At 42.5% G+C, this 24,500-nt stretch overlaps 1 protein-coding gene across 1 annotated transcript in view; it reads left to right on the forward strand.

Moving 5' to 3' along the window:
• Window positions 1-24,500, forward strand: part of ADAMTS7 (ADAM metallopeptidase with thrombospondin type 1 motif 7) — a 113,818-nt gene that overhangs the window by 34,000 nt on the left and 55,318 nt on the right. Inside the window, exons 9-11 of the mRNA XM_088452804.1 lie at window positions 5,609-5,753; window positions 8,413-8,505; window positions 8,741-8,886. Coding sequence (XP_088308930.1) covers window positions 5,609-5,753; window positions 8,413-8,505; window positions 8,741-8,886 — 384 coding nt within the window. The remainder of the gene's footprint in view (window positions 1-5,608; window positions 5,754-8,412; window positions 8,506-8,740; window positions 8,887-24,500) is intronic.

The following is a 24,500-nucleotide window of genomic DNA, read 5'->3' on the forward strand; positions in this document are numbered from 1 at the left end:
ACATGGTACATATCACTGTGGGCTATTTTTTGCTTAGATTTATATGCTGTAATCCTTACTGACTACAAACAGCTTCACTGTGTCCTTCAAAGTGAAAGTTACTTAGTAATCTGTCCTGCTACTGCCCGACTGGCCTTCACCTATTAGCGCTTAAGTATCCTTACAGTTTAGTTGTCATGTGTTTTTTTATATAGGTGACAGAGTTCTCTTATCTGCATAATAATTAACTAAATAACTATGCTGGCTTGAATCTGCTGTTCTGCCGTGCATAGGATGAAAACAAAGCAATTGTATAGCTATAAATTATTTCTAAAGCATGTAATGCTACTTAACATATCCCATTTCATATAGTACACAATGTACTGTTCCCATAATATTGTATCAATATACTTTATTTGTTCATTTCACCTTATAAAGCAACAACAAGTTATTTGCAGGTAACATTTGGGCGGAAACAGGTTTCATTTAGGCCAAATGACAACAGCAGCAGGGGTTGGGTATGAGATCCCGGGGTTGGGATGCCGCTGGTCAGAATACCGACAGTGACATTCTGACAGTCAGAATCCCGACACCCATAAGGAACAAGGTAAGTCTAATCCATACCCCTAACCCTCCCTCCCTGGTGCCTAACCCTAACGTCCCCCCACTAGTGCCTAAACCTAACTTTCCCTCCCCGGTGGCAAAACCTAAACTCCACCCCCCCAAGTGTCTAAATCTAACCTCCCCTTCCCCGAACCCTAGGCCTAACCCTCCCCCCTAGTGCCTAACCCTCCCCCTAATGCCTAACTGTAACCCCGCACCCTAACCCTCCCTCTAACCTCCGATACTTACCTTCGGAATGCCGGCAGTCGGGATTCTGGTGCCGGGATCCTGATGCTGTCGGCATTTTGGCGCTGGTATTTCGGCCATCTGCATCCCGCACGCCGGTATTCTGACTACGTCCCCAGCAGCAGACCTCAGGAGACACAACTCAGTTTGCATAGTGAGCGCATTATGGGCCTGGTTCTCAGTTGTGCGTACTGCAAATGCAACTTCAGACACCCGCTGCAAACAGAAATGGAATTCTGATTTGACTTTTCATCCATATTCTGAGTTGTACGTATCTATGCAATTGCATCGCCACACTCCTCCGTCCGTGAGGTTAGCCATCATTATTATAGTAACTTACACCTACCTCGTGCTAGTACATGAGGTCCATCTGCATTTAGTTCCTGTATGCACACGCACGACTCAGAATAGCACGTCACTGGCTATATATATATATATATATATATATATATATATATATATATATATATATATATATATATATATATTAGGGATGTGCAGGCTCGGATAGGTTCGAGTTTGCACGTGGAGTTCGGATTTTTCCCTCCAAAAAAACGGAACTCAGAACGAGGCAAAACGTCATCTTACATGGACGAACATCATCATTCCTGGTCTTTTGTCCAGGAATGATGATGTTCGTCCATGTAAGATGACGTTTTGCCTCGTTCTGAGTTCCGTTTTTTTGGAGGGAAAAATCCGAACTCCACGTGCAAACTCGAACCTATCCGAGCCTGCACATCCCTAATATATATATATATATGCAGGCACATTTGGACTTGCAGATGACTCGCAATCGGGCCCTATATCGAAGGGAAGTCAATCAATTGAGTCATGTCATGTGAAAGCTTAGGTGGGCAGTTTCTGATCATATACGTGAGATCATACTGTGTCAATACAGAATTAATTCAACTAATCCAGAAAGATAAGATTAGTTAATGAGAAGATTTCCAACAAACAGCTGTTGCCTTACAGGCATAATGAATCAGTAAGCGATATAAGAGACCTCTCTGCTCTATTGGGTAGAATTTCTCCCACCACTCCCAGGAGACTGTCATTGTGGAGAGTCTATATGGGAAGGATATATTCTGTGAGATAAATTAGATCACTTCAGACCAAAAGCCTTGGTAGTCTCAGTCTCAGTCACTCTTATCCAACTATTATATGGTTACCTATCCAACAACCCAGCTTAAAGCCTCAGGGTTACATTTACTAAACTGAGGCTGTTGCACACTGAAGCTTCTTGGTGTGTTTAACCCTCAAATTTAAAATGGCAATGGTATTAATAGCAAAACATAGCGTGTTTTTGCTTTTAATATCATTGCCTCTTTAAATTGTGTCTTGCAGTTTACCCCTTAATTGAGATTAAGGACCTCATTCAGACCCGCTCGCAAGCACAGAGCGCTCGCAAGCGGGTCGATGTTTAGGCGCTGTGCACACTGCGCGTGCGCAAGCCCCGGAGCGACAGAGAAATTCTCTCGCTCCGGAGCTCACTACAAAAGGGGTGGCTGTCGATGGTGATCGACAGCTCGCCCCGTTATGTAGGCGTGGCCGGGGGGGGTGGTTTCACAAACTGAGGCGTTCCTTAAGGAACGCCTGCCGTTTTGTGGGCGGCCGCACTGACATCAGCAGTGATGTCAGTGGGGAGCTTCCTGCTCGTTCAGAGCAGGAAGCTCCCTGGGGCTTGCGGTTGCCGAGACTCAACCTTAGGGTCTCGTCGCAAGCCCCGATGGTCGCGATGGTCTTGACCATTGCGACTATCAACCTGGTCGGTCGCTAAAAGCTGTGGGTGGTAACCCACAGCTTAGCTAGCGACCAGGAGGCCGCACTTCAAAACACAAGCGGCCGCCCACATTCAGAGCGACCGCTCGCATTTTGCTAGCGCCTCTGAATGAGGGCCTAAGTCCTGTGCACTAACTTTACTGCTGAGCCAATCCCAGTGTCCATAACTGTGGTCTGGACTTCCTTCCATTGGCCTTTGGATCAGCAACTCCCATATTCTTACTGATTCTCAAATGAAATGTTGTTTCCCAGGATCACTTTAATCCAGATCTCCCCTGATGCCCTAGAAAGTCTCTTTCATTGTTTTTATTTTTCAATGCCATACAGATAGAAAACCCACATTCATATTTATTTTTAGACTGTATAAGGAAATTTCAGGGTGCATATATGTATATTGCTTTCTATGCAGATAGATAATATGTACATTATGCTTCTGGCGGTAAAGGTATAAGATGACAATTCTATTAAGAAATAACACAGCTGCCGAACCATTCTCCCTCTCTCTTTGACATGTCAGTATAACATTGTAGTGCCTGGCTGTGAACTGGACAGGAATCCATTCATTTTCTGCTGATTTCTGGCCAGATATCTTCTAGTTATATCTGACTTTATTTATACAAATATAAATCTTTTGAGAACAGCCTACGCACCCCTGAAAACCATCCGGACAATAGCTGCCCTTTCCACCCTCCTCACTCTGCCTTCCCCTTACTTGCTTCCTCTAAAGTTTCCAAACACAAACACGAAGATCGGCCACTTCCTGCCACATCACAATCAGAGATAAGTAAAAAAAAAAATGGCCTCAAAGAATAAATGTATCCTATAGAGACCATATAGTGATTCACTACACAAAGGGTTATCCATCTGAATACACAATAGACTTTCCCCAAATATACCTCTTTTGAACCCAAATCCCAACAATCCTCCTTTTTTCTTCTGCCTAATTTGAGTCTTATGTAAAGATCAGTATGAATAAACTCCAAAAAGTGTCTATTTGTTTTCAAGATTTAATAAAACTTCCACTTTATAAAAATTTAGTTTTAGGATATTTTCCATTTGTTTTGATGGCCACACAAATTATAATAATGGCACTGTTAATACATATAAACTGAGAAGAAGCCCTGTAGATTTATTACAGTGATCACATCACAGGTACCAGGTAATATGCTTTTTTAATATAATGTTCATATAATAACCAATTTTGAACCACATCACATTTAATTTTGACTGTTTTATCTACATGGCACCACAGGGGTCCTGTAGCATTGTACAAAGGGGGCAAAACATTAATGATAAGTACATTACTTACAGACAAGTTTACATAAATACATAATTGCATAAATAGGACCTGCAAGTTAAATAGTTACATACTCGTACAGAAGAGAGGGCCCTGCTCGCAAGAACTTACATTTTGGAGCATATATGGGTAGACTCAAGGAGGGAAATAAAGTTGGGGACCAGCTATGGGTTTCATCCTACACTTTTAGTGGGACCCATTTTGGGCCTTCATGTTGCACTTTGGCAGAGAAGCAAATTTCTCTCTGTACTCCGAGCAGTGTAACAAAAGATACACTCAAATGTCATAAAACAGTCCCAATGTTCTCTTATGATTAATTGTTTTATGATTAAATTAATCCATGAAGCTAGTTAAACCGAGCAGTAAATAAGTAGGTAGTGGGAAATGCTTATTGGTCTGGGTGGCTATAGAGGGGTAGGAGGCCAGCCTTTGATGTACATACCTCGGTACACTACCAGTTTGTAGGTAGTGGGAAATGCTTATTGGTCTGGGTGGCTATAGAGGGGTAGGAGGCCAGCCTTTGATGTACATACTTCGGTACACTACCAGTTTGTGGAGTCAGCTCCTGAGCACTGAGAGTAGCCATGAACCTTTATGAGCTCTCAACTGTTTTATTCTGTTTGGAACCTAACATTAAAGATAGGGGGTCTGTTAGAGTGCAAAAACCTGAACAATACTCCAAGGCCTGTTAGGGTTTGAGTACAATGAGCAATTACATTTCCCCACCTCACCTCTTTCCCCTCATTCTTGATGCTATTTTTCTGTTAAGTTAAGCTGGGTACACACCATACAATGGTGCGACCCAGCGATGGTGCGAGGTGATATAACTAAATATTGCGCACGCCGTACACAATTTTTGATCATGTGTACGACTGCATGTAACAGCACCACATTGCATCGTCTCATCTGCCGTGCAGTACAGCGGATAGGACGATGCGATGAATGACGGATCGGCTGTACACATTGGCCCTCATTCAGAGCCGTACGCTCTGAGCAGAGCGCACGCTCTGAATGAGGGCCGCCCTCCATGAAAATGGAGCGTCCTCCTGGACGCTCGTATAGCTGTGGGTCACCACCCACAGGCTATACGAGCGTGCAGTTTGATGGCCGCGATGGTCTTGACCATCGCGACCATCGAAACTGCGAGCCGGAGCCTCCGGAGTGATTTTGGCTCTATCAGAGCCAAAATCACTCCCACTGACATCACTAGTGATGTCAGTGGGCCGGCTTCTGACGGGAGGCGTTCCCGTGGGAACGCCCCCGTCAGGGAGACACGCCCCCGGCACGCCCACCAAAGGGGGCGTGCTGTCAATCAACATCGACAGCACGCCCCCTTTGATCAGACACAACGAGCGAAGGACTTTCCTTCGCTCGTCGCGTCTGGCGCATGCGCACGACGGAGCTCCCTCCGTCGTGCGCATGCTCAGTGCAGAACATCGACCCACTTGCGAGCGGACAGCCGCTCGCGAGTGGGTCTGAATCAGGGCCATTATACGATGTGTAAGATATATCGGTATCGGTAGCAATATTAAAAAAAATTTTCCCACATGTAATTTAGGTTGTCACTAAGATGGAAATTGTGTCTAACTCTGAATAAGGCCCTTATTCACAAGTCTTTATTTGCTTATGTTGATGTGCTGTGTCTTTCTTTATAGAACATCATTTGTAATATTCTTCTATATCTCTTTGAATATTTGTCTACAGCCGAGGGTGGGGACTTTGCTTGGATGATCCCCCTAGTAACGAGTCAGTGGATTTCCCTTCTGTGCTCCCGGGGGTCCTGTATGACGTTGGATATCAGTGCCGCCTACAGTATGGATCTACGTCTACGTTCTGCCATGACATTGATGTAAGAATGTGGTCTTGTGACTGCTCTGGGTTGTGACAGGAAATAGAGAGTTCTAGACCGTTATCAAACCCCCTTTATCTGGTTGCATATTTATCTATTCAGAAAACACTTAAAGGACAAAAGGAATACATATAGACGATCCCTCACTTTACATTCCCTGGTTTTATACTTCCTGGGAATTTACACTTTTCCCACAGTCCTCTAATTGCCTAATACATTTCAGTGGGTCCATTTCACTGATTCTACACTATGTTTTTAATACATTTTACAACAGTCATTACCTAGGTATAGTAACATTGCTATACAGCATTTTTTGTATTTTGTATAGCAAAGGATTAGAGAAAGATCACAATAGCATACCAACCATCCTAGTTTTGGCGGGAGAGTCTTGATTTGAACTGTCCTGTTAGTCCACAATCGGCATGTTCGTCCAGCTATCCCGCAATTGACATGTTCATCCCGCTATCACTGCATGTTCATTGTTTGTGTGACCACACCCACTGAAGGCAAGGGCACACTCACCATGATATGTCAGACCCCCGCGTACCACAGCCAAACTCCTGTTTCCTGGTACAGACGTTCTTAATGTTGGGAGTTCTGAAATTATTCTGTGAAATATTCTTCACATTGCACATTTGCCTGTGAAATTTTACATATTTTTATACTAAATTTAGCCTTAGAGTATTCCCAATCCTTACCCAACCATACTACACAGCAGAATTAATTGACTGTTGTCAGCCCAGTTCAATCATATGCTATACATTCCACGAAAATGCTAATTTACAAATTTATTATAGAATGCCATTTTGCGGAATGGCAAAGCAAATATCAAAAATTGCTTCACTGGAACTTTGCAAAATGGCCGATTCCCCACAAAACTCCGTTAATGTGAACTTTCAATATGAATTGATCTCTAACTGCAAATATTCAGTACAGCTAAGCAATTCCTGATTTACAAATGCAAAAGCTAGAAAATACAGCACGTCCTCCTAATAGTACTGGATGAATTTGCTTTGTTTTACTTTTTCTCTGAAGTTAATATTTAATTTTACTGCACAGATGTGGTGTTTCATGGTGAGTCACGGTTTACAAAAAAAATACAGTGTAGACAGTCCCAGATTGCCCTCTGCGACGTTTCCCTGGTTTTACTTGACCCTTGAGATGCTTTTAGACTTTGCCCTTATTTTACAATTTCCTGTATTTTACACCAATAGTACATGTGAAGGATTTTATAGAATGACCAGTCTCAGCGCTTACGTTACCACGGCAAGTGAAAACACTTCGCTTGCAAATTAAAAGTTGAAAGATTTGGTTTTCCTTTGCTGTGCCTTATGACCTAACAGTAACAATGATGTTTCTTCTCTATAATCAGCAGAAGTGCTGGGAAGCCTTGTAAATCTAGTCCTAACAGTACCTTTGTCTTAATTTCTATTCATCATTATTTTTCCTGGTCATTAAAAAAATTAATAAAATTTATATACATTATATATATTTTTTGTTCGATTAAAGTTTAAGCACCTTTCTAATTATCACTTGTATATGTTGCTGTATTTGGTGCTATTTTGGGAAGGAGCAGATCTTGATAGATATTTAACTTGTAATTACTGCCAGTGCCTATGTCCCTATTTGAAAAATGAAGGGGGAGGGGGGGGGCGTCAATGCTCTTTCTGGCACAGGGCACCAAAAAAGTCTAGTTACGGCTCTGATCACTGCCCACAGCCAAACCACCTTCGTACTGCAGTGTACACAAAATACAGGTGTCATAGGGTTTATTGATCCTGCTCCTTCTCATCTAAACACTTTTAAAGTTAAATGTATCCAAAATACTGAAAGCTGAATGGTCAGGAGATATTGTCACCTGACTTTCTAGTCACTCTACTGGCAAAAAAGCCCAAAAACATTTCAAGCACCAATTCAAGCCACTGATGCACTTCTTATGTATTGTTCACCGTAATTGATTGATACCTCTTTAGATTAATGACTTCAATTATTAATTTGTACATCATCTCCTACAAATGTTGATAAACATGTAACATTCCTGTTCAGTTTCTTCTGTGCATTTCAGCTATGTCTTTATATATCTTGTGGAGTTGTTTATTTCATTGTTTTTGCTGGACACGACATAAAGCTGCACTCTGCATACCATGAGTAGACCAGAGCTGCTTTGGATCCCAGAGAAATATAAGTAAACAATTCTGGCCAATTATACAAATACATGGCTGAGAAGCATAGATGAAAGCCAGGAAAATAAAGTAATGCACTTAGCAGGAGTGCGTGCACAAACCACATTCAGGTTATCTGATGGTGGAAACCATTAAAACGTTAAAACATTTTTTGGACCTTCTTTTTGCTGAGTAAAGTCGATAACCAAGAAATTCTAGGGGGTATATTTACTAAAGTGAGAGTTTTTAGAAGTGGAGATGTTGCCCATAGCAACCAATCAGATTCTAGCTTTTATCTTCTAGAAAGTGCTAGATAAATGTTAAGTAGATTCTTATTGGTTGCTATGGGCAACAATTCCATTTCTAAAAAGATCTCCATTTAATAAAAATACCCCTATGTTCTAATGTTATTATGTTGATTTTGAAGAATTGTTTGTATAACTGTCATGTAGAACATTTTAGTATTTCTTGTATCCTGTCTATACCATTCCTTATAGAATGTGTGTAACTCGCTCTGGTGCACCGTGGGAGCCACATGCCACTCCAAACTGGATGCTGCTGTGGACGGAACCACTTGTGGTGAAAACAAGGTATGATTGTTATTTTGTGTGGAACAAGCATGCATTGTTTATTTTACATTTATTATCAGTATAATAGATATTGTAGTACATGGAAACTTGCCATTAAAAATGGAGAGTGTAATGGCAGCTTGTTCTATACTGCCGCTTTGCCCAGTGCTTTCCCTGGGAGTGTAGTGGAAGTAACAATGTTTCCAAAGCTTGTGGCGATAGTTACTGACAGATCCTTCATGTACCTGCTTTGTAGTGGTGCTTTGGAGGGGACTGTGTTCCTGTTGGGCATCGTGCTGCTGCTGTGGATGGCGCGTGGGGCTCCTGGAGTGCGTGGTCTCCGTGTACTCGTAGCTGTGAAGCTGGGACGCAGAGTGCTGAGCGATATTGCAGCAATCCCACGTATGTAAATATATTGTTGTCATATTTAGCTGTCATTTTTGTTAATACTTGTATTATTTATCCACTACACAGGCAATGGGGCTGTTTCAGAGGTGGACGCAGAAGATTTTATGCAAATGCTGATACAAAGCCATTCCCTTGTGTACATCCGTGCTTCTTAATGTGCACGGACTGAGACACCCACTGTCAGCATCCCTAGAAGCCGAAGTACTGATTGGTGCATCAGTTGCACCATCAAAACTTTCACCTGCCGTATGGCAGTTTCTCCATCCAAGTATGGCCTCCTACTATTTGAGCTGTTGAACATCTGGCAACAGAAATCTTGGGGTCCGTTACACAGATATCTCTGGGCTTCCCCCCCCCCCACAAACCCCTATTCCATACAACCCACACATCCTTCCCAATAAATATGTTTCACCAAATATAATTTTTTGGATTATATAGTGTAACACAATTTTTTGGATTAAAAAATTGTGTTACACTATATATACCCCTTTTTCTTTTCTTGGGGGTTTATGACGACTGACTATTGAAAAGGATCGGACCAAGAACCCCTTCCTTTTGAGGACCACCATAAAAGGATTTGAGTCTATTATTATTTACCTTTTTAATGGGATTTACAATTTTATTTATGTGATTGCGCTGGTGAGCTGTGTCTATCCTACTTTTTGCATATTAAGTGATGGGAGATAGGGGTGCGATATTCAGTTATTTTTCCGCAGTCCACCAATATGTGCCTGCGCCCGGCCCCCTCAGCCGTACTCAAGTGACAAGACTGGAGGGCCACCAGGGTTACCTTTAGGGGAGGGGGGCCGAGGGTAATTATTTTCCTTGGCCTCGATTACTCTAGCCAAATGTGTGGCCGGCGGGGCAGAGAATTTATTACTTACTAGTAGTTGTAGTTTGTGACCCTGAGCCCTTGGGCACGGGTGTACCCCTTGTACCCCTCTGTCGCCGGGCCTGTGTGTACGCAACCTCTTTCAGCAACACACATGTGACTCTCCCATAACATGCCCATAAGATGGACCATCTCTGTGCATGCGCTAAGACACCTTCCTGTCACCGCTCAGTAACGCCCACTACAATACACTTCTGTGTGCGTCTGAAATTGCAAAAGCAAAGCTGTAAGGACACAATCGGTAGCCAAAAATCGCTCCACTACGTCCAACATCGGCAGTGCGTCCACCTATGAATCAGACCCAATGACTCTGAGAGCAATTCCACCATTTTATGTTACATTCACTTAGATCATAAGTCTTTAAGTATTCAATGTCCATTATATATTTAATTAAATAAAGCAGAATGTAGAAGTATATCATATACGTTAATTCATTTTCAACCTAAATCCTCTTTAGGCATACTTTGGTAGTATCTCCCATGTTCCTGCATCCCATGAGCTTAAGGCACCCATCCACTAGACGATTAAGTTGAGCGATTGAACGATAACTATTGTTCATAAATCGTTTGCAAATCGTTTGCAAAAATGTCTATAACGACCAGCGATGCACGTGCCCGCTGGTCGTTTAGACATCTATCATCGTGCAAACATGCTGGTCAACCTGACGATAATGTCAGGTTGAGCATGTTTGCAGATGATTGATGAGCCTGCACTGAACGACTGCTCGTTCAGTGCAGGCTCAACACAGACTGACAAAACTACTGCACGATTACAATGTCGTAATCGTGCAGTCGTTTTCAGGTCTGCTAGTGGATGGGCACCTTTAGAGTCAGGCACAGCTAAAACAATGTAATTGAGCATGGTAAAACACATGGTAAACATTCTAACTAGTGTTCTAAATATCCTGTGAAGAATCACTGTCCTGCATAGTACTTACATATATATAAAATGACTGAACTCTGATGTTGTATTTCTTCACATGACTGCCTGTAGCTCTCCAGCGAACTGCAACTACTATCAGACACTGCTAGGCCGCTTATGATGATTGTACTACAGAGAACTGTGTTGTGCAGCACTATGTGATAGTATTCTGATATACATTTTTGATATGAGAACTAATGACTAAGGGGTATATTTACTAAAGTGCGAGTTTTTAGAAATGGAGATGTTGCCCATAGCAACCAATCAGATTCTAGCTATTATCTTCTAGAAGGTGCTAGATAAATGTTAAGTAGAATCTGATTGGTTGCTATGGGCAACATCTCCACTTCTAAACACCCAAACTTTTAGTAATACCCCTAAGTCTGTGTTTGAAACCTATGTGTTCAACCAATATTGATCATGGCTTCCAACTGTAACATGGATATATCTTGAGCATATGTCTGCTATTTGCATTTTTCTTTGTTTTGCATTAGAGGAAGTAGAGAACACGGGTGTTTTTTAAATAAAGGGTAACAATATATCAGTTGGAGAGTTCAAGAAATCTGTGGGTTTCAAACAAAAATATTTGCAGAGATGCCAAAAGGAAAGAATCTGACAATCCCGGGTCACGGAAAGACACTGATTCCACAATGCTGGACAGAGTTTTACAGACACTAATAATTATTCAAGCTTGTGTGAGCATTTACGTTTAGGAAGAAGAGATATACTACAACATAGATAGAATACTGCAAGAAAACGTCTTCACTTTTAGAAGCAAAAGTTGTTGCTTGGCTTCTGAGATTAGCTTTCAGATTGCCTCAATGAGGTGTCACAAGAAGAATGTCACTTGCAGTTTTATTTATAGATGAATGGAATCTTGATCATTCCTGACATGTAACATCAGAATCTCCTAATATGCCGTACAAGCACATTATTTGAATGATGTAGAACTGACGGGCTATTCATCTGGGGGATATGTAATAAAAGAAGAAAAAAAGTGTGGTTTTATAAAGTTCTCACAAACAGGAGATTAGTAATGTGAAGGATTCAATCAGATTCCTCATTATTAAATTCATTTATTGACCGTTTCACAGAGACAGCAGTACCTCATTTGAGACAGTAAATTAACCTTTGCAGATGTAGGAAATGGTGTATCACAATTACAGGAGTAGATGCAATATTGACTTGGAGCCCTGAAGCTGTCTAAGATAACAGGGAAAAAACAGATGTTGGCAAAATCCCATCTATCAATTGGACTGTCTGATTCTAACAGCAGATGCTACCCCCACAATATACTAGTGTTTCTTCATTTAACAGAAAGCAAACAGATAGCCTGGACCACAATAGCATAAGCTTTTCTAACGCATCAAAGTAACAGAGTGTAAAAAAGCTTACCATCAGTTTAACGTGATTGTATGTAGCTGCTGTTGCCTAAGTAATAGCACCACTCTGGGTAGTGGGTACTACAACATACTAAAATAACTCCTAAATCTTGACATAGGGATTCTGCCTGAAGTCTCCTGTTTCAGTCATCTTTCCCACTGGCGTCATCAATCATAATTAAATTAGAATTTTTTTTAAGTTAGTATAAGTATGTACCCAACCAAGGTCATTAGAACTAACAGCAGCAAATATGATTGAAAAGGTAGGGGATTGGAGAAGACATAATTGCAAATTCAGTCACTATATATATAAATAAATAAACAGCTTTGGCTGAACCTGTACCCCAGTGTATGGGTACAGCAGACAGTTTCAGTACCACTGATTGCAAAAATACTACCAAGGGGGAAGAGATGATGGCGAATGGTAGGAAAGGTGGAGTAAATGAGGACCTTGCTGGTGAGAACTTACAATCTACCTACCTACTTTGTGCCTATTCCAATGGAGTATAAGGCTCAACTGAATTAAAATAATGGGGTAATATTAGTCCATATGTCCCCGAGAAAGTGCCTTTCGCTGCCACCTCAGGTACACTTTAGTCAAAAGCGCATGGGAGGCACAATTGGCATAGTGGTTAGCATTACTGCCTCACAGCACTGCAGTCTTGAGTTTAATCTTTGTTTGTATGTTCTCCACAATATTTGTGTGCATGTTCTCCCCATGATTGCATGGGTAGCCTCTGGCTGTTCCTGTTTTCTCCCACAATACAAAAACTTAGCGGTAAGTTAATTGGCTTCTGGAAAAATGAACCCTAATGTCTATGTGTTTCCATGTGATAGGGAATATAGATAGTAAGCTCCGCTGGGGCAATGTACTAGCTGATCTGAATGACTGAAATATTCTCTGTAAGCACTGAGGACTATGGCCCTCATTCAGAGCCGTACGCTCTGAGCAGAGCGCACGCTCTGAATGAGGGCCGCCCTCCATAAAAATGGAGCGTCCTCCTGGATGCTCGTATAGCTGTGGGTCACCACCCACAGCCTATACGAGCGTGCATTTTGATGGCCGCGATGGTCGTGACCACCGCGACCATCGAAACTGCGAGCCGGAGCCTGCAGTTGAGGTTTTCAACCGCAAGCTCCGGAGTGATTTTGGCTCTATCAGAGCCAGAATCACTCCCACTGACATCACTAGTGATGTCAGTGGGCCGGCTTCTGACGGGAGGCGTTCCCGTGGGAACGCCCCCGTCAGGGAGGCACGCCCACCAAAGGGGGTGTGCTGTCAATCAACATCGACAGCACGCCCCCTTTGATCAGACACAACGAGCGAAGGACTTTCCTTCGCTCTTCGCGTCTGGCGCATGCGCACGACGGAGCTCCCTCCGTCGTGCGCATGCTCAGTGCAGAACATCGACCCACTTGCGAGCGGACAGCCGCTCGCGAGTGGGTCTGAATCAGGGCCTATGTGCGCTATATAAAAAACCTGTTAATAATAACAGTAGTGAAAATAAGCAGATGCAGAAATGAATATGTAAAATAAGACCTAGGGGCCTATTCATCAACACTAAAATAACGTTTTTAAGGACATTTTCCGTAAATAACCTTATTTTAGTATTCATGGTGACACTTAGCACAAGAGATAACACAGATATCTCCTTGCTAAGTCCCCCTGCGTTAATTTCCACACTCCCCATACATTAGTATGGGGATATGGAAATTATGGTATTCATCAAATTCCGAAAATTATGTATTTTCGGAATTTGATGGAGGTACTATCCGCCACTGTGAGGTGGCAAATAGCAGGTGAGACTTACCTGTGGTCAGCTGGACAGGTCCCCCACAACTCCCTCCGGCGCTCTAGTCCCTCCTCTGGCTCCGGTGGTTTCTTGCACACTGTGTTCTCCCAGCAGAACACAATAAAGTTTAGAAAACAAAAAACTTTTTTTTTTCTAAACTGTACTGTGGTGTGCAGGGAGGCCACGTGTCAGACCAGCAGGAGGGGGCCGGAGGCAGGTAAGTGAGGGACGGGGGGGGTGAGCGATGGGGGGCACACAAACTTACCGCCGCTGTAGGTAGTGCTGCGCATGCGCTGAGTTTACGAATGTAACAGCAAATGCGCAGCACTGTTTCCAGCTGCGGTAAGTTAGAGTAGGGAATGAAAAGTATCTATTTCCCGAAAAGCTGTCATCGCAAAAATGACAGCTTTTTCGGAATAGATACTGATGGAGAGGAGGAATGATGAATTCCTCCGGTAATTAGGTAGAACTCCATGCGAGTTCTAAACCTAATTACCTCCATCGATTTTTAAGGTATGATGAATACCTAGTATGCCTAATACCTAGTGCTTTGCCTAGTATACCTAGTATGCCTAAGATCGAGTAAATTGAATACAGATGAAACTACTGTGAATTTAGAAAACCCATACCTGCCAAGGGTCCCTATTTTGGTGGTTCCTTCCCGATTTGAAGACTCTTTTCCACCTTCCCAATCAGAACTGCACTGACAGAAGTTTGTGACCTATGTCCCATTCATCATGCTCTGCACTGGAAAGCAGAGGTGGAGGTTTGTGTGGCATGGATTGGGTGGTTAGAGGAGAGCAGGGGGTTAGAAGGGCAGCCTAGTATTATTCAGCACTCGACATGCGCCCCCAGGGCATGGCCACTATCCCACATGATGCAGACAAATCCCTTGTCATGATTCACTCAGCTGACATGTTGGGAGATGTGAAATTTAGCCTTTATCATAAATCAACACTGGTGTGCGGGTAATTATCAGTGCCCCCTGTCTGTGGCCCTGGGTACATTCAGTAACTTATTATGCGGACATAAGTTTTCTGCTGCAGGGCAATATATGCAGCTATGTAATTACTGTTTCCCTTTGCTGTAATCCACTTGCAGGGAAGAAATCTCCACCATATAGGGCAATAAAGCAGTTAAATGTCCTGTATCTTGATGTAATAATACAGCAGGAAGGAAATAAACTCCTAATTAGTAATCAGACAGTATCCTTTTTCATTTGGAACAGCAGTGGTTACTGAGCGCTGTACTCCCGGTGATGTCTATTCTGTTTGTAATAAGATGCTGGGAAATTCAACACCCCAGGGTGTTGTAGAGCTAAGTTGCTCGTACCAACGCGTTTTGTCCTAAGAGGTCTTTTTCAAAGCTGTAATGAATATGTTCTAAGTTGGGTATTTAATGTGTAAACTTTGCACTCTCTAAGGGTCAGAGGTTGTAAACATATATCAGTAGAAAAATGTTAAAAGCAGTCATTTACAATTGTTGACAATACATTGCAGAGCAAAACTCTCTTAAAACTTCCCAATAAAACTAGTAATAAATCATCTTATTATGGTGCATGACCAAAAAAATCTGTGTTCACTAAATCATTCTAAACACTAACAGCAATACAATCCCAGCCCTCCCTCTCCCCTCCAACCAACACTTCAAATAATGGTAAACACTAAAGATGCATACACATGTAACAATTTTTTTGAACGATTTCGTTATCGTTCAATCGTTCAAAAAATCGTTACGTTTCTGAGTTATAACGATGAATGATAATCGTTCAAGCGCGCTTCCGTTTGTAGTTATCGTTCATCGTCCATTTCAGACAGTCCAACATAACAATTTTCATTAAGGGAAGGAACATTTTTCGTGCATCATTGTAAAAATCGTTTATTACACTTCAAAAATCGTTCACTTTTTCAAGGGAAAATCTGACAGAAAATCTTTCAGAAAATCGTTGGTTACAAAATTGTTACGTGTGTATGCACCTTATGTCTAAGTTTAGGTAAGCAAAAACTGAAATATAATGTAACGTTTCAGAGTTATAAAAAAAAGGCCTTTTATCTGGGAAGAAGTAATGAGTTAAGAACTTCCAGCTGGTCTGCAGCAATGAAATAGAGGCTTGCCTGGGCCATGAAGCATCGCCAGTGGACTACTGAAGACTGGAGGAAGGTATTTTGGACTGATGGATCAAAATGTAAAATTTTTGATTCATCACGCAGGGTTTTGTACGTCATTGAGTGGGCAAAAGAATGGTTCCTCAGTGTGTGGGGTTTATTTACCAAGCATGTGGGGTTTATTTACCAAGTGCCACTTCCCGCCATGTTTAAGCCGAAAATGTAAAATGGCAATGATTTTAATAGCAAAACACCCCATATTTTGCTATTAAACCTTTGCCATTTTAAGTTTCAGGCTTAAATTTTAGGCTTAAACACGCCAGGAAGTGTAAATAAACCCCTGCGACAACAACTGTCAAACATGGAGGAGCAAGTGTGATGGTCAGTTGTTCCCCTTACTATACAAAAGAGCGCATATATATATATATATATATATATATATATAAAATGACACAATTTAATAATAATGTATATAAATCAATAACAATGGTCATACATTCTACATATAAGCAATATTAAAGCCACAGAAAGAATGCAAAAACAAACACATAAGTGAATATTTAAAAAAAAAAAAAAAAAAACAAGGATAACCAAGGATCTTTCTGTCCTTATTAGCGGTTTCCTCAGAGGGATATTGTATTTATACTATATCCCTGTGAGGAAACCGATGATAAGGACAGCGGAGAAACACGTTAGGGGCTAAATCCACACCGGCAGAGACTTAACAGAAACATCCTTGGTTATTGGACTTTATAGAGGAGTGGTCCCAAGCTGAGCTGATCCGTCATCTATACACAGTAGCTGCTACACAAGAGTGGCGCACTTCCTCCTCTGCAGCGGGATTAATACAGCAAAGCCTAAAAGAGATTTCCCCACATGGGTAAGGAACACTGCTATCGGCGAGACCTGGACCCAGGGGGAGGTTGAGATAAAGTGCTGGTAAGTGACCGTATGAACGGCATTATACCTCTCAGTCCACAAGGGCAATTGGAACTCTTGTTATATATTAATTCGCAATACACGGATGAATATATACATCTATAAGAACTGACTAATATATGCCAAGAGTGTGGGTTTTTTTAATTGAAAGAGGCACGTTACATGAGCTTTTTAAAAAAAAAAAACCATTCACTTATGTGTTTCTTTTTGCATTCTTTCTGTGGCTTTAATATTGCTTATATGTAGAATGTTTGAACATTGTTATTGATTTTATATACATTGTTATTAAATTGTGTCATTTTACAGTATATATAGGTGCTCTTTGTATAATATTAATTATTAAAACTATTTAGTCATTTCAAGCGGTGATTGCAGAGTCACTTTTAGGAGCTGCTTTCTTTATAATAGGAGTTCATCATATCCATTCGATTTTTTATTATAATTTTAGCGCCTGAATTAGTTTTTGTTTATTGTATATTGTAGGAGCTGTTATTCACCCATCACCCCACCAGGCTCTGTATGGCAATAAGTAGGTTTGGTGCATGAAGGTTGGTAACATTTAGGGTCGATTAGGGGAACAGACAAAACACACACATATATATCAAATGATGTCAGGAGAGACCAGAGGCAGTGGTTTGTTACTTATCAGACTTTTCACAGACTGGCGGGAAACATCAGCACTAAATTTGATGGTCAGATATTTTATTTTATTGTGATGGAAATTATGATTTAACATGGAAACACGTTAACTACAAACAGCTGCACTCAGTTCTGAGGAATTAGAGCTGTTGTGTTCCCATCCACTTTAGCTGGTCCCAGGATACTAGATAAAAATAAAGCTGTGATGTAAATCATTTACAGATTTTCATTAATAAGGTCTGATGTCTGAATAAGCACTGATGTGGCTATTTTCTTTTTCTGGTTTATATCTTTAGGTGCATTTGTCTAGGATGAGAGCATTTTTTTATGGACTCTGGCCCTGATTCAGAGTCGCTCGCTCTGAATCAGGGCCGGTCCTTTTTTTTTTTTTAAGAACGCCTCCTGGCCGCTCGCATAGCTGTGGGTGACCACCCACAGCTATAGCGAGCGGCCATGATGATGCTCGCGATGGTCAAGACCATCGGGCTTGCAACGAGACCCTTGTGATAGAGTCTCATTGGTCGCAAGCCCCAGAGAGCTTTCGGCTCTAACAGAGCCGAAAGCTCTCCCACTGACATCACTTGTGATGTCAGTGGGGCCGCCCCCAGACGGTAGGTGTTCTCATGGGATCGCCTCCGTCTGGGCAGCCACCCCCCCGGCCCGCCCACCAAAGGGGGCGTGCTGTCACTCAACATCGACTGCACGCCCCCTTTGGTGCGAGACCCGGAGTGACGGATTGCCCGTTGCTATCCGGATCACGTGCATTCGGAGCACAGCGCTTGCGACCGGGTCTGCATCAGGCCCTCTGTGTTCATCTCTTGCTTTTTTATAATCTTAACATCTTGGAATTGGAACAAGCTGTGGCCATTAATAAATCCAGTGAGCTCACAGCAGCACAAAATATTTAATCAAATTAGCGGTCTGATCTTGGGGAAGGCATGGATCCAGGGCCGGCTCTACCATTGGGCAGCTGCCTAGGGCGCCAGGATCTGGGCGGCACCACTGAGTCACAGTTGTACCTAATGCAGGTGGCAGCTGTGGAACTTATAAGACTCCGCCTCCTTGAGGAATTGGGAAGTTGGTATTGGGGGTGGGGGTGCGGGGGCAACAGGCTAAAGTTTTGCCTATGGGTGCTGAGAATCCTAGCACCAGCCCTGCATGGATCTGTCCAGTAGTGTACTTGTGTAAGTAAAATCAGGGCTGCCTGGGACAGAAGCAAAATCATCATGTGAAGATGGGGAATGGAGGCTGGAAGCCATAGATAGGAGTTAGTAGACAGTGGAAGGAGATGGGTCTCCTTACAGGAATATGCATGTTACTTGTGCAATAATTTAAACCAGGCACAAAAAATAGACATGTGACTGCTTTACATTACAATTGCTTGTAACTGGGGGGTAACTGGGCAAAGTGTTCTGCAGGTGGAATTACAGACTATGAAGAGGTGCGCGATCTTTTGCACTAAGGATAAGCAGGTGCAAATTTGCACTTATAGTGATGGCGGCTAATAACAGAAGTGATAGATAGGTGCAGTAGATGTGGCCAACTCTGATAACAGGCGGAAATCTGCATTTATTTCCAAGCGTGCAATGCGGCTGCACACGCGACTCTGAATCGGGCGCACTATGTGCATGCTGCTGCTGTTCTGCAACCCTAAGCGGCTGTGAATATTCTATTTATTTCCTCTGCTTGCATCATTTGTTTAATGTATGACCATTGATGTACCATTAGCCTTTACTCCAGACTACAGTCAGGGTGATACGCAAACTATCAAGTGTTCTGTAAACAGGGATATCAGCTATAAACAGTATAATGGGTCTAGCTGTCCTCTAGTGACTCATTTCTTGCATGTTAATTTGCTATTTATGTTTTAGTGTGTAGAAAAAGAAAGAGGTTGCAAACGTCTAATGGGAAAAAAATATATTTACTTTATTTATAGGTCTTTATATAGGGTCAGGCAATAACCCACTATATGTCTGCATGTAAACTAAAAAATCCCTTGGTTAGGTCGCTACATCCTTTCTCACTAATGTTCTATTTATCAAAGAAAAAAGAGCCCAATTTCTGTCGAAACTGGATGTTTTCACCTTCTCAGGATGCAATAACCAGAGAGGTAACATTTACAGACTGCTTTATTCTTATAAAGCATTTTCCTATGCAGTAATGTTCAAATAATGTTAATTTAATTATTAGAATTAATAAAATAAAGTTTATGTTTAAACTTTTTAAAAAATATGTTAAATGTATAAAGTTTATGGTGCAATTCTGGCAAGTCTTGGATGGTTTTACCTTTTAAATGATTTCCGCTTTAAAAATATGTGACGACTTGCAGGAATTGTGCCCATGCTATCTGTGTGTTTTATTTATATATATATATATATATAATGTATATATATACTGATGGAACGGTAAGAAGCCCAAATCCGGGCTTTCATTTCTATCTTGCATCTGCCAGCCAGCTCACACTTGCATAGAACAGATTTGCAAACCCGCTTATGTAGAACTAATGCCGGTTACACACTAGACAATATGTCGTCCAATCCGGCAGATTGGACGACATATCGCCCACATCGGCCAGTGTGTATTGGTTACGTCGCTGACGATGCACGCTCCCGCACATATTCGGCGACATCGCCCGTCGGACCTGCATGCATATGTCCGACGGGCGACATCCTCAGTGGGGGCCATACTGCCGAATGCAGTATGGCCCCCCACTGTCGCACCATAGCTCCCGCCATGGAAAAGTGTGTACGCACTTACCGATGCCGGAACCCAGTCGGGTCCCTTTGCTAACGAGGACGGTGTGGTAACTATTACCGCTTAGGACAGTATTGCTCAACAACGCTTAGCTACCTTAGCCATATTTTGTTGTTGCTATGACAATTCAAATTAAAAAAAAGGTAGGCCCCCTAATCTGAAATGTAAAATACATTATTTAACAGAAGCGCCAATAGAAATTAAAACAACATTAAAATTGAAACTATTTGAGATAAAGCAGTGATTACAGAACAGGTTGTAAGTTTCTCATTAGTCTATTTTATCAAAAAGTTGTTAAATACACAAAGTTTTTTCTTGTACTGTATGCTATGTGGTGGTTGTGCCAGCGCATATAAAATAATTTGGGGCCATACCATCTCTATACCAAAATATATTCTCTTTGTAACACACCTCTTCCAGCTCATTACTTGGTTGCAAAATGATAAAAGAAAACCCATCTACACCTTATTCTCCACTCCTGCACATTACTTTTGGTTATGGCAATGGAAACAAACATATATGCATCTACTTGCCAGTGCTGTCATTCCAGACATATTCCCCTTCTTTTATCAGGCTCTCACTGATGTACAGGCACTGCATGCACTCCACATGTGCTACTCAGAGCTGCTTCTACCTCCCACTCTGCAGCTCTTATAGGACTTTATATACATCTGCCACTGTTATTTTTTTTTTTAAATAACTCTGCTTCTCTTTACTATATCACAGCTCTTCATCTCCTTACTGTATTACAACTCAGCTTCTCTTTACAGTATCACAGCTCTGCTTCTCCTTACTGTATTACAACTCAGCTTCTCTTTACAGTATCACAGCTCTGCTTCTCCTTACTGTATTACAACTCAGCTTCTCTTTACAGTATCACAGCTCTGCTTCTCCTTACTGTATTACAACTCAGCTTCTCTTTACAGTATCACAGCTCTGTACCTCTTTATCACAGCTCTGCATCTCTTTATCACAGCTCTGTATCTTTTTACTATATCACAGCTCTGCATCTCTTTATCACAGCTCTGCATCTCTTTACTGTATTACAACTCAGCTTCTCTTTACCGTATCACCGCTCTGTACCTCTTTATCACAGCTCTGCTTCTCCTTACTGTATTACAACTCAGCTTCTCTTTACCGTATCACCGCTCTGTACCTCTTTATCACAGCTCTGCTTCTCCTTACTGTATTACAACTCCGCTTCTCTTTACAGTATCACCGCTCTGCATCTCTTTATCACCACTCTGCATCTCTTTATCACAGCTCTGCATCTTTTTACTATATCACAGCTCTGCATCTCTTTATCACCACTCAGGATCTCTTTATCACAGCTCTGCATCTTTTTACTATATCACAGCTCTGTATCTCTTTATCACAGCTCTGTACCTCTTTATCACAGCTCTGCATCTCTTTACTGTATTACAACTCAGCTTCTCTTTACCGTATCACCGCTCTGTACCTCTTTATCACAGCTCTGCTTCTCCTTACTGTATTACAACTCAGCTTCTCTTTACAGTATCACCGCTCTGCATCTCTTTATCACCACTCTGCATCTCTTTATCACAGCTCTGCATCTTTTTACTATATCACAGCTCTGCATCTATTGATCACAGCTCTTCATCTCCTTACTGTATTACAACTCAGCTTCTCTTTACAGTATCACCACTCTGTAGCTCTTTATCACCACTCTGCATCTCTTTATCACAGCTCTGCATCTTTTTACTATATCACAGCTCTGCATCTCTTTATCACAGCTCTGTGGGGGTCATTCAGACCTGGTCGTTAGCGCCGATGCGCTCGGACCGGGTCGTTGGCCCCCACAGAGCATGCGCACGACGGCGACGGCGCCGTCGTGCGCATGCGTGAGACCGCTACGACCGACAGCGCTGGTTGTAGCGGGTCTCGATCCAAAGGGGGCGAGCTGTCAATGTTGATTGACAGCTTGCCCCGTTTGGAAGGCGGGCCTGGGGGGGGTGGCAGCCCACTGACATTTTGGGGGCGGCCCCACTGACATCACTAGTGATGTCAGTGGAGAGCTTCCGGCTCAGACAGAGCCGAAAGCTCTCCGGGGCTTACGACAAGGGAGACCCTACCCTAGGGTCTCGTCGTAAGCACCGATGGTCGCGATGGACTTGACCATCGCGACCATCACTTTAGGTGGTCGTAAGGCTATGGGTGTCAACCCACAGCCTTACCACCGCAAAGGAGGACGTCTTGAAAATTCAAGAGGTCCTCCCCTCATTTAGACCGACCGCACGCTCTGTGCGACCGGCTCTGAATGAGGTCCTGTATCTTTATCACAGCTCTGCATCTCTTTATCACAGCTCTGCATCTTTTTACTATATCACAGCTCTGTATCTCTTTATCACAGCTCTGCATCTCTATACTGTATTACAACTCAGCTTCTCTTTACCGTATCACAGCTCTGTATCTCTTTATCACAGCTCTGTACCTCTTTATCACAGCTCTGTATCTCTTTATCACAGCTCTGCATCTTTTTATCACAGCTCTGCATCTCTTTATCACAGCTCTGCATCTCTTTATCACAGCTCTGCATCTCCTTTCTGTATTACAACTCAGCTTCTATTTACCGTATCACCGCTCTGCATCTCTTCATCCCAGCTCCTCATCTCTTTATCACAGCTCTGCATCTCCTTACTGTATTACAACTCAGCTTCTATTTACCGTATCACCGCTCTGTACCTCTTTATCACAGCTCTGCATCTCTTTATCACAGCTCTGCATCTTTTTACTATATCACAGCTCTGCATCTCTTTATCACAGCTCTGTATCTCTTTATCACAGCTCTGCATCTCTATACTGTATTACAACTCAGCTTCTCTTTACCGTATCACAGCTCTGTATCTCTTTATCACAGCTCTGCATCTCTTTATCACAGCTCTGCATCTCCTTTCTGTATTACAACTCAGCTTCTATTTACCGTATCACCGCTCTGTATCTCTTCATCCCAGCTCCTCATCTCTTTATCACAGCTCTGCATCTCTTTATAAGCCACACTGCCTGGTGCGCTGTGATCACATTGCGATTACAGACGCACCTAGGAATACATTGCACAGTGATTGAAAGGTTGTCAGCGTTTGGGGGTGGTAACAGGGAGGTGGTCAGAACGCAGGCATGTCTGACCGTTTAAACGCTGTTATATGGGCGTGCATAAATTATCCTTTGCGATCTCCTACACAGCATGAGAGCCCTCTGCGTGAGAGAAGAACTGCCGAGTCTGCGCCTGGTAAGACCTGCCGTTAGGGCAAGATGGCCGCTCGATCTGCATCAATGTTACCGATATTTACACAGGTATGCGTCGTCGCACACAGGTAAGAAGGCAGCAGTGGGAGTCTTTATGCTCTGGTGATCTTTGCAAACATTAGCATATTTTTGCAGCTGCGTTGCATATGATAACGCATCTGTGATCGCATTAGCGTCCATCTCTGAATCAAGCCCTGTATCTCTTTTATCACAGCTCTGCATCTTTTTACTATATAACAGCTCTGCATCTCTTTCTTTATAACAGTTCTGCATCTCTTTATCACAGCTCTGCATCTTTTTACTATTTCACAGCTCTGCATCTTTTTACTATATCACAGCTCTGCATCTTTTTACTATATAACAGCTCTGCATCTCTTTATCACTGCTCTCACTCAGCCTTCACACCACTACATCTCTTACCCTCATAATTATTGGCTTTTCTGCTGCCTCAGCGCTCCCTCACTTAGGGCTTTACCCCGAATTTTACTGTATTATGGGGTTTTCAACTTCCCATTCAGTTTAGACTTGCTGCCTATGCAGTGACCCCATCCTATACTGGCTGTTCGGGGCTTTTGTATTTGGGGACTCTTCCCCTATTTAGGCATAATGTGGAGCTCTAGCTCCTTCCCTCAATAACGGTACTCATGTCCCCATATCATGGGTAAAGCCGCGTATCCACTAGCCGATATTTTGAACAACTGAACGATATCGTTCAATCGTACATTATATCGGCTAGTGTATATGCTGTCAACGACCAGCGGTGCGCCCTCCCGCTGGTCGTTGACGTCGTTGTACGTCGTTGTACATCGCCAAAACCTGTTGTCCGACCTGACGTTATCGTCTGGATGTGCAGGTTCGGGGATGAGGGAGGGAGCTGTCACTGAACGATATCGTGCATGATATCGTTCAGTGTGTGTGC

This window comes from Taudactylus pleione, unplaced genomic scaffold (genome assembly GCF_031769625.1).
Source record: "Taudactylus pleione unplaced genomic scaffold, aTauple2 ptg000556l, whole genome shotgun sequence".
Classification (NCBI taxonomy): domain Eukaryota; kingdom Metazoa; phylum Chordata; class Amphibia; order Anura; family Myobatrachidae; genus Taudactylus; species Taudactylus pleione.